This window comes from Clinocottus analis, unplaced genomic scaffold (genome assembly GCF_023055335.1).
Source record: "Clinocottus analis isolate CAN_PGR_092001 unplaced genomic scaffold, fCliAna1.0.p SCAF_16, whole genome shotgun sequence".
NCBI lineage: Eukaryota > Metazoa > Chordata > Actinopteri > Perciformes > Cottidae > Clinocottus > Clinocottus analis.
In genome coordinates, this window is record NW_027175887.1 from 14064583 (window position 1) to 14075128 (window position 10546).

The 10546-nt window shown below is 41.4% G+C and overlaps 3 protein-coding genes across 3 annotated transcripts; all 3 read left to right on the top strand.

The window, feature by feature from the left end:
- Positions 1 to 892: 892 nt before the first annotated feature.
- On the top strand, positions 893 to 3519 carry LOC137786929 (vascular cell adhesion protein 1-like). The gene is made up of 5 exons (XM_068579073.1): positions 893 to 1020; positions 1500 to 1766; positions 2617 to 2949; positions 3031 to 3285; positions 3355 to 3519. The coding sequence occupies exons 1-5, from the start codon at positions 969 to 971 to the stop codon at positions 3360 to 3362; spliced, it is 915 nt and encodes a 304-aa protein (XP_068435174.1). The 5' UTR covers positions 893 to 968; the 3' UTR covers positions 3363 to 3519.
- An 869-nt stretch (positions 3520 to 4388) lies between these two features.
- On the top strand, positions 4389 to 5182 carry cmc4 (C-x(9)-C motif containing 4 homolog (S. cerevisiae)). Its single transcript, XM_068579213.1, has 3 exons — positions 4389 to 4479; positions 4561 to 4620; positions 4726 to 5182. Exons 2-3 carry the CDS (start codon positions 4563 to 4565, stop codon positions 4860 to 4862), a joined length of 195 nt encoding a protein of 64 aa, XP_068435314.1. The 5' UTR covers positions 4389 to 4479; positions 4561 to 4562; the 3' UTR covers positions 4863 to 5182.
- Positions 5183 to 5838: 656 nt separating this feature from the next.
- On the top strand, positions 5839 to 10098 carry LOC137786145 (hsp90 co-chaperone Cdc37). The gene is made up of 9 exons (XM_068577798.1): positions 5839 to 5923; positions 6029 to 6221; positions 6746 to 7027; positions 7660 to 7765; positions 7865 to 7980; positions 8099 to 8221; positions 8998 to 9180; positions 9271 to 9342; positions 9455 to 10098. The coding sequence occupies exons 2-9, from the start codon at positions 6114 to 6116 to the stop codon at positions 9593 to 9595; spliced, it is 1131 nt and encodes a 376-aa protein (XP_068433899.1). The 5' UTR covers positions 5839 to 5923; positions 6029 to 6113; the 3' UTR covers positions 9596 to 10098.
- The last annotated feature ends 448 nt before the right edge of the window (positions 10099 to 10546 follow it).

A 10546-nucleotide genomic window follows, 5' to 3' on the forward strand; every position in this document is an offset into this window, starting at 1 on the left:
AGCTTCACATGTGTCGTGTAGGAGAGAGAGAGAGAGAGAGAGAGCGAGAGACGTCTTCGATCACGCATCTGTGCGTTGAGATTCCCCAGCTGTGCTCTCCATGAATACACCTCCTCCCAAAGAAATGACTGAAGCGTCCCATTACTGAGTCGCTGTGTAGCATTCTGGTCACAGTGTGAGACGCACAAGCTACATGCTGCACCAACACTCCTCCTGCTGGGACTTCTCAAAGAGCTCAGCGGCAACAGGAGACGAGCACGCAAACACAACCAAAAACAGGCTTTTTGTCGACAGCCAACGACGAGGCAGCGACACAGCAGATGTATGAAAGACGGTTTGAAAGCACAGCGCGGTCACAGCCAGGGCCGGGCGAGGACCGCAAAAGAGAAACCGTTGATGCAATATGATAATATAATGAAGACCAGATGTGTATTTGGACTATTTGGTAGTTTGACTTGGACTTGCTTTGAATTCTGCACACGGGAGAAGTTGCTGAAAAGGGTTTATTTGAACCCAAATCAGGTTCTTTTCCTGAACCTAAAGGCCTATAGCTCAGAGGACTCACGGCCCTGAATGCAAACTTCTCCCATGTGCATAAATGATAAGACATCTCAGTTATTATAGATGCATTGGAGATGTCCGTTTGGTTAATTTAGCCACATTTTGTTCCACTTAGCTACAGAAAATAGAGATTTAGAGTATTAGTCTGTGATTTGCTGCTAAAATGCGGATAAGATCAGAGCAGTGCAAGCTGTGTGTTTCAGAGGCCTGCCACCTGTTAGATTTCCTCTCTCGCTCTCTCTTTCTCTCCCTCTCTCTCTCTCTCTCCCTCTCCCCCCAAAGTCAGCTGAGATGAAGGGGGCCCTTTTGTTCCAACATAGTTCCCTGCAGAGTTGCCAAGCTTGTTCAAGTTGGAATTTCCTCTCTCTCTCTCTCTCCTCCATCGACGGCTCAGTACGTAGAATAACATGGGAAACAACTTTCTCAAATGGATCCTGACGCTTTGCATGTTTTACTTAGGTAAGATGTATTTGTTTCTCTTACTTGTTTTATAGATTGTGAGAAGTGCTTGTGAAAAAAAGCGGTGTAGCAGGCAAACTGTGACCTTTTAGTCGGTGATAAAATATGAATATGAGAACGACAATCACAGACAACAATAAGGTCAAGTTTTATTTATTTTTCCTTGAAATTAAAGGGCTGTTGTAGATCGTTGAAGCATAAAATATGCCTGTCTGTGTTGCCATGCATGGCTTCACTCTACGCTAGAAATATCATTATCACGGGCTACCAGTCAGGTTTAATTCTTTACTGATAAATAGAAATAACAGATGAATTAATGCAGGGGTATTTCAGCCAATTCCCGGTGTGATGTCTCTGTGTGTGATGTAATGGGGTTACATAACAGCTCACGCTTGCTTTTTTAGTAAAAATGAAAGTGCCACAAGAAGGACGGTAGTGATGATGATGATGATGATGACTGCTGCTGCTGTGTGTCTCAGTGTCAGGTGAAGGCTGCTCCCTCGTCCTCAAGCCCTCCCGGATCGTGGTGGGCTTCGGGGAGCCGGTGTCAGTCAGCTGTGAAGCCACTCGCCCGGTCCGTGTGCTGGGCTGGGAGTCGGCCATCAGCGCCGCTCACACCCAGCAGGAGCTCTCGGTCCAGTGGAAGGTGGACAGCCTCATCGACTGGATCGAGGAGCCCATCTGTTACGGGGTGTTTTTCACGGCTCCCAGGCAGTGCGAGGAGAAACTCAACCTGGTCCTCTACAGTGAGTTCACTTTTTTTATTCAGCGAGACCGATACATCGACCCACACCTGCAGGTACCAAGAACAGAACCAACACCACTGATGAATAATAAGCTGCATGGCTCTCTGTGTGGAAGAGGATCTTTATTTCCTGTGAGAGACAATATCAGAGTCAAACATTGCTTTTTTAACTTTGTAACACAAAATGTAACAAATAAAACTATTAATAGTATTTAAATATTAAATCTTGCACTTGTAACTTGGTCAACGTGTAAACCCTTTTAATGCAAAATAGAAGGGATAGTTCAACCTCGATTAAAACAAACAAATGAGGAAAAACTTCTTGAAACAACAAGGCCTGTGGATTATCTCAGTAAGTAGGTCACGGTTTCTGAAAAGAGACATTGTTGTCGAGTTTTTCAAGTGTATTGTTTTGCGCTTGCTTCCCCACAAGCCGAGTACCTTATAGTCCCGTTGTATTGGAGGGAAGGCAGACATTTCCAAATCACGGGAACTCTCACAGAAACAATAAAGATAAATAGCACGACAGGTAAGAGATTAATTTGAAGGAATTCAAATTCCTGTTTAAAATGCATCAGCCCGGCATCATGGCAGGTCGTGAAAGTGTTGTTGTGGTTTTTTTGTTTGCCTCAATCTAACGTTTGTGACATTTCTTCAAAATGTAACAAAGTGGTTTTGTGGCCTAAACCTAGCTTTTGTTTTGGAACGTCATATAAAAAGTAGTTTGGAGCGACACCAGAAAATCAGACGATTCGTGTCCGTCAATACAAAACCTATAGATTGCATTTCCTTACTGTGTCACTGTGTCGACTGTATACATATAAAAACACAGGATTGCATGATTCCTTTAGAGACCCCAGATAGCGTCTCCATCCGGCCTGTGAACCACACCGGCCCCATGGTGGCGGGGAAAGAGTACCAGCTGCTCTGTGAGGTTCAGAACATCGCTCCGGTCCAGTACCTCACCCTGAGGTGGTACAAGGGCCAGACGGAGGTTTACAACAACTCCTTCTCCGAGCTCACATCGTCCTCGCCTGTCCAAGTGTCCTCCGTCCTCATTGTCACACCAACCAAAGACGAGAACGGAGCCCAGTACAGGTGCGTGGCGGAGCTGGAGCTCGGACCGGAGGGACCACGGACACCTCCTACTGTGACCTCGGAGCCTCTCAATGCCTCTGTGTACTGTGAGTCATGAAGCTGATCTGAAAAAAAAGAGTTTTTATGTTAGAAATATGGTCATCTAATCACTGTGATGTTTGCTGTAGTTCCTCCGACGTTCCTCAGCCCCGAACCCGAGGTTTTGGAGCTCGTCGTGGGTGCTGAAATGACCTTGGACTGCACCGCCACAGGAAACCCCACACCTGTGTACAGCTGGCAATCCTCCAATCCCAGTGAGGAGAGGATGGAAGATGGAGCAGCTCTCACCTCCTCCTCACTGGTCCCAGGGACCTACACCTGCACCGCCTCCAACGCACTGGAGAAGAAGAGCAAGCACTTCACCGTCAAAGCCAAGACCAAAGGTAAATAAAGGGGACTCTGAAGGGCACATTGTCTCCTTACGATGCGTCCTAATCTTATGTTTTACTCAGGTGTGTGAAACCAGACATCTTGAGATTGGATCAGATGACCACATTGGACATACGAGGAGAATCTAACGAAGCGGATTTTACTGCTGCAGCTTTGGAGACGTAAATGACAATTCATTCATGACTCAACAGATATTTATGAGGATCTTGCTATCAAACAGAATTAGATGTCATTTAAAATATATACATATATATATATATATATATATATATATATATATATATATATATATATATATATATACATACATATATATACATACATATATATATACATACATATATATACATATATACATATACATATACATATATATATATATATATATATATATATATATATATATATATATATATATATATATATATATATATATACACACACACATATATTTGAATATACTGTGTTTGGTAACTGTCATTAAATTGGTCAGTATTTTAACATGTGTTCTGTGAGATAGTTTGCTGATACATAGTTCACTGTTTATGCTTCCCTTGTCTGTCCCTAGTTTATATTTTTCTAGAATTATTTTCATATTAATGAAATTACCTTGTAACATTATGATAGCTACTCTTGATACAGCAACGATGACTACATTATCATGAATGTTTGCAGGAAATTGAATACTGAATGTTAAAGATCAGCAGGCCATTACTGTAAATATGAACTGTTTCTTGATTTTCTTATCTTTATTAATAAAAGTAAAATGAAAAAAGTTGTTTTCACTTATTTACTTTATTCTATTATTATTACATAAAATTTGGATTTTAAAGCGTGCCAAACAAAACAAATTATTTGTGTTATTATTTTGTGTGCAGTTTCTCATAATGTTTGTATAAAGGGGTTGGGATTAAAACCTACCAATTAACAAAACAAGTCATATTCAAATGTACTGTTCCTAGTGTGCAATTTATTCGATGTAGTCGTGTGTCGGTCTGTGGCGTACTCACCTCGCGCCACCAGATGTCGCTGTTGTACGTTTTAAGCGATGACTTCATTGGCTCTCGGCACGTCACGTGATCAAAACATTGCCTCGTAGTCGCAAGAGGATATTGCGTTAGCTAAGCTTAGCCAACACCAGCAGTAAACGACCTCCAAGACCTCACCAACTGTTTCGATTCATACAGGTGGGAACTTCCGTCCTTAGTGATGTAGTGCCTTGTGTTTACTGACACTTCTGAATATTGTCCTTCTCTGTTCCCTTCCAGGTATGCCACAGAAAGATCCGTGTCAAAAGCAAGCATGTGCGATTCAACACTGTTTACAAGGTACATAAAACAGCCTCTTGGAATAGCCGATGTGTGTTGCTGAAGCAAACCCCACGTTTGATCGTTTGTCTAACCCCGCCCCCCTCTGTGGTCCCCGTCCTGCAGCTAATAAATATATGGAGCGCATGTGCGAGGACGTGATAAGGGACATGCGGCGCTGCTGCAAAGCTCAGGTCGGAAACTCCATCTGCTGCTCCGGGTTCAAGGACCCCAAACCCACGGAGAACAAAAGTAACACATAGCTTTAGTCCAAAGCTAAAGTCCACTTTAGCTTTAGCCCACAGCTTTTGATGGGAATACTGCATGAAAGGAGCATTGTATCAATGTTTTATTGACTGTAACGATGGAGTGGATTTGAATAGGCCTTATTTTTTTTGTATAGCAGAGATGTCATTGCAGAAAGGCGTGTTGGTACTATGGGTCCTGGAGGTGTCACACTAACAGGATTATATGTTATTAACTACACCTTTATTTGACAAATATGTCACATCTCTTTGGCACAACATGAAGTGGGACATTACAGTGTAAGATGGCAAATGTTGTATGTATTAAAGAAAACTGTTTCCTGTGGCTTTTCATGTTATTTTGTCCACACCTTGTTATTTGCATGTCAGCAACGAGTTGCCCTGACACTCATGGTAAACCCACACAGGAGATTTCGACTATTTGGCTGGTTAGGCCTGAAGACTGTAGATAAAGATTTTTGCTAAACACAAGAAGATAATTTTGTCTTTTAAGATCAAATTCTTCCTGTCGGCAGTTGGGCTCATAAACCAAGCCTGGGTCTCCCACTATTGAAATCCACTTGCTACTTTCAGATTACACTTACATTTCACTTACCTACTATTATCTGTTAGTCTGTGCACTTTATTTAAATTGTATACTATATTCTATTGTACATTTTAATTGTAAATTAATTACACTGTGTTTATTGTTTAATGGTATGCACCACCTGCCAAGACCAATGCATTGTCTGTGAAAATATACGTGACAAAAAATGTCTGATTAAATATATATTTTCCACAGCCACATTTCCCAAAGAAAATTCAATAACATTGAGGAAATTGACATTTACACTTTTTTTAATTTACATTTTTTAAAATTAACTATATATGAGAAAATATGAGAAAAACATGAGCGTTGATTCAGGCAAAGCCACGGGTGCAGAAAGAGAAAAGCGCTTCTTCTCTGACTTCGGCGTCATGACGTCAGTGCGACGTAGTGACGCGTAGACGTTAAACGGAAATTTGCAGCAGCAAATCTTTCTAGAATTCTGTAGCCGTTTCTCGCTAGCCCGCTCTAGGTTTGTTCTTCTAAGTTTATCTTGGCTCAACCCAGCCGGCCGCTGCTTCGAGGACACATCTGGAAAGTGCTGAGCTTTTTGTGTTTTCTGTATTTTTGTTTGTAGATCCGGGTTATCTTCGTCTAGCCCACCAACTTAACGTTAGCCGAGTCATATCCGAAGCTAACGCTGTGAGGTTCTTGCTGGCATCATGTCGAGAATCGACTACAGCGTGTGGGATCACATCGAGGTGTCAGACGATGAGGATGACACCCACCCCAACATCGACACACCCAGCCTCTTCAGATGGAGACACCAGGTATTTAAATACACGAATCTCTGGTTTAATGGCGCACATTGTGCGGTTGCCGTTAGCATGTGCATGTTTCCTGATACTAGTGATGAAGTGATTCTTTTGGAATCGGTAACAACTTTCCATCTTTCAGTTTACTGTCGAATTTCTTTGTCTCAAAAATTATGATCCCTAACTGTTTGGTTCAGTTATATGTAGATGACACTGTTACGTGTATGTCATTGTTAGGGTTAAGTAGATTTGTTTTGTGTCATTGAATGGTTTGATTTATCATCATTGTGTAGGCCCTTCAATGTTGCTTAACTCCCACGTTCCCCCCTTACAAACGAGCTGGTGGATCTCAAATGGTTTATCTTCTAATTAAATATAGATTTAAATATAACAAGTTAAAGATGTTTAACTTTCTCTATCAGAAAGAGGATGTCCACTGTCTTGCATTATGGTGGACTTCCTCTGCCTCTTAAAGTGACACCTTTTCACCTGCTGTTGTGAACGATATGTGACTGCATTAATTCATATTTGCACTTCAGGCACGTGTGGAGCGAATGGAAGATTTTGATAAAAAAGGGGAAGAAATAGCCAAGTCACTTGGTGATTGTCAACGTAAACTGATGGATACACAGAAGAAAATACAGGAGCTGACTATTTCATCAACTGATGACGCCAAAGTGGAGCTGAACAAAGCCCAGACTGAGGAGAAGAAACTGAAAAAAGAGGAGCGGGATTGGGAGAAGAAGTTGGCGGAACATAACCGGGACGAGAAGAAGATGCCGTGGAACGTCGACACGCTCAGCAAGGAGGGTTTTAGCAAGGTGAGGCCGATAACGTGGTGCCAGAGAGGTGACGAACATTTTGAATGTGTGTCATATTGTGATTTTCTTTTTTTCCCCTATGTTATCACAAGCCCCTGTTTAACTACAATTTTTTAGTAGATAATAATACAATGATAATAGGCAAATCAAGGTTTCATAATAAAAATGGCATTTTCATTTTATATGATACTTATTACACTAGCATTAAGGATCAGTGTCGGTACATTTCTGTGTAAAAATAATTGAGAAATAATTTCGTCTTTACCATAAACATGGTCAGTCTGCAACATTGCTGACTTGCAGACATTAAACTGGTTTCAATGATCAACCGCTTATATGGATCAAAAAGCTTCCTCTACAATGGATGTTTATATAAATGTCTGCCTACAGTGCTCATTTGGGGTCTTTTTGTAAATGACAAAATATATACATTATTTAGTGAAGAAAAGTCATTTACCTTGCCTCCCGGTAACTCGTCTGCTCGACAGTTGTCTCTCAAATGAAAAACGAATGGGCTCTGAGAAATCGCCTGTGGTTAAAGTCGCCACCTATAGTGATCAAGTTAATCTTCACACTCCTCACTTTCAGTTTGTAATGACAACTCTCTGCCACTTTCTTTTCATCCTCCATAGAGCGTTGTCAATGTCAAACCTGACTCTGATGAAGAGACTGAAGAACAGAAGGAGAAAAAGCACAAAACCTTTGTTGAGAAACATGAGAAGCAGATCAAACATTTTGGTAAGGATTACTGACATCCATCCATCCATCCATCCATGTTCTAGGGTGTCTGTTTTATAAGAAAGTGGAGCTAGTCCTTCATTGCTGTCTTCCCTACAGGCATGATGCGACGTTGGGACGACAGCCAGAAGTACCTCTCTGACAACTCGACTTTAGTTTGTGAAGAGACCGCCAACTACCTGGTCATCATGTGCATTGACCTGGAAGTGGAGGAGGTAAAAACCACAACGAAGAATGTGTTTTCGTGCATTTTGATCTCAGTTTTATGTGCCATAACTAAGAAATACTCACTTTCTTTATTATTCGATTCCTCTTCTTTATTTCTTATCGTAGAAACACGCATTGATGGAGCAAGTGGCCCATCAGACCATCGTCATGCAGTTCATTCTCGAGTTGGCAAAAAGCCTCAAGGTGGACCCCCGCGGCTGCTTTCGACAATTCTTTGCCAAGATTAAGGTACAAAATATAATAAAATACTTTCTCGCCCTTTGTGACCAAAAATTTCCCAAAACTATGAAGAAAACAGAGGGAATAAATCCTGAACCTAAACTAGGAACTAAAGTTTTCCACATTGCGGTTTGCACTTCCTTCACATCTAAATATCATGTTATTGTGTATCGTTACGAAGCAAGAACCGGAAGAGGTTCAGAAAATAACTTTTTTCTTTTCTTTCATTTACAATATCTCCTCGGTGTCTCTCTTCTACCGCTCTTCTTATCAGCTTACTCTCTTTTTTCTCATCTTCTGAAAAATGAGCCAGAAAGCGACAGCAAATCCAAACTTAACTCTTAATGTTATGAAACAAAGAGAAACGTTTTTCCTTTGTCCTAAATCAATAATAGAGTAATAGAGTGCTGTGTGTATTTGACCCATCAGCCATCGACATCCTCTAAACTCTGTCGGAAATTTCCTGTACTTTCAGAAAGTACTACTTCCCAATCAGAGCCTTTTTAGGGAGTAAAATGTTCCCGTGGCTCAATTTTAAAATCACAATAAGGGCCTCAAAAGGTTCGCAGTGCCTGAAGAGTGTTCCTGCAGTTGAAAAGGATGAGATGGAAAAGAAGAAATTATTTATAGTTATCTCTAAACATGTTCCCTCTCTCTAGTTGGCTTTAATGCCACTACCTTTTGTGTTGGAAATGTCCCGATAAGTACAAATACTAATTGAAATATTAAATTAAATGGTCATTTTTAACCGCAACCAACACACCAAATGACGTGTGCCCTCACAGACAGCAGATCAGCAGTACCAGGATGCTTTCAACGACGAGCTAGAGTCTTTTAAGGAGCGGGTTCGGGGCAGAGCGAAGATTCGCATCGAAAAGGCCATGAAGGAATACGAGGAAGAGGAGCGACAAAAGCGTCTGGGACCGGGAGGGCTCGATCCTGTCGAGGTGTTCGAATCTCTGCCAGCTGTGAGTTCTTCAGTTTTCAAGACGCCTCCGCACTCTGCTTTCATGGTATCTTGTTAGTTTAAAGTGCATAAAATGTGTTCTTAATTGCAGGAGATGCAGAAATGCTTTGATGATAAAAACATCCAAATGTTGCAAGATGTCATTAGCAAAATGGACCCGACGGTAGGTTCCCTTGTTAAAGTTGACAGCTTTATTTCTTTCTCTGATAATTGTCGGCTGGAAATCCTATTTCAGTGAAGTACCTACTTTAAATGTGATTGTTTGAATGATTTAGGAGGCGAAGATTCACATGAAGAAGTGCATAGAATCGGGCCTCTGGGTCCCCAACTCCAAGCCAGACGATGGGGATGAAAAAGAGGAAGATGCTACCTATGAGGAGGTGAAACCGGAGCAGGAAGAACCTAAAAAGGAATGACCAACACCTGTGATTTGTTTCCGCAAATGTACTTACCTACTGTATTGCGCCTCCATAATATGTATGACTAGTTTACCAATCATGGAACAAGGAAATAACTTCTCTAAAATGATAAACTGAGACTTGAGGTATAAGTGTTCACCTATCTGCACAACTAAGTTGAATCAGTTACTCCTGCTTGGAAAAGAAACTGCTGCTTGTGTTTAGGGCTTTTTTGTTTTATTTGGACATCAGCTGTATTCTTCCTTGTACTTGTATACGCCAGTCACTTTGTGTGGGAGTGCCTGCCTGCTTCACTTGTGCTGTTGTATGGTTAAAAATGTTCTATACATTTTCAAGTTGTGCATTTAATGAATTGGATGATAGGATTTACCAAATGTTTTTGTTTTTTGTTTGTTAGGGCTTGAGCGACCAATGTATTCAGATGGTTATTTCCCAGAAGTGACATTTTCTACAAACTTGCTTAACTAATGGTTGAATTATATCCAACTACTCCAAACTGAGGTGTTGTGGTTTTGTTTAGAAACAAACTCTTGACACATGTGAAGAGGCTACGTGATGCCCCAAAAATGACATTTAAATGTACGTTTCAAGTCTGCCGGAGTGCCGGCAGACCTAAAATCAAGGCAGAATAAAATGGCTAAAAAGCTCTGAAAACCTGCAAGCAACATCCAAACCATGAGTGTGAACGCAGATCGCGAGGAGTAGTATAAGAGTCAGTCAGTGATTAGTCAGTGATTACTTGACTTCAGGTTTAGAGTAAATTTAACGTTTTCTGTGAAGCACAGAATGTAATTGGGTCCGGCAATGTCAGAGGAAGGGTCGGTCGGTGATGGAGTTGGGTCGGCCCATATCCCGTCTGCCTACCGGGGATCTCCTTGGTATCCCCTATGGCCAGTCCGCCCCTGGCTGCAGATGTCCTGAAATTGACACCTGCCATCAAACAGCAGA

Bases quoted from the DNA above. Each gene is read 5' to 3' on its own strand.
- LOC137786929 (XM_068579073.1), top strand. From the start codon at position 969: ATGGGAAACAACTTTCTCAAATGGATCCTGACGCTTTGCATGTTTTAC. The intron at 1,767-2,616 runs GTGAGTTCACTT...TGATTCCTTTAG, and splicing joins ACTCAACCTGGTCCTCTACA to AGACCCCAGATAGCGTCTCC. The intron at 2,950-3,030 runs GTGAGTCATGAA...TGTTTGCTGTAG, and splicing joins TCTCAATGCCTCTGTGTACT to TTCCTCCGACGTTCCTCAGC.
- cmc4 (XM_068579213.1), top strand. From the start codon at position 4,563: ATGCCACAGAAAGATCCGTGTCAAAAGCAAGCATGTGCGATTCAACAC. The intron at 4,621-4,725 runs GTACATAAAACA...CCCGTCCTGCAG, and splicing joins GATTCAACACTGTTTACAAG to CTAATAAATATATGGAGCGC.
- LOC137786145 (XM_068577798.1), top strand. From the start codon at position 6,114: ATGTCGAGAATCGACTACAGCGTGTGGGATCACATCGAGGTGTCAGAC. The intron at 9,181-9,270 runs GTGAGTTCTTCA...TCTTAATTGCAG, and splicing joins TGTTCGAATCTCTGCCAGCT to GAGATGCAGAAATGCTTTGA. The intron at 9,343-9,454 runs GTAGGTTCCCTT...TGAATGATTTAG, and splicing joins TTAGCAAAATGGACCCGACG to GAGGCGAAGATTCACATGAA.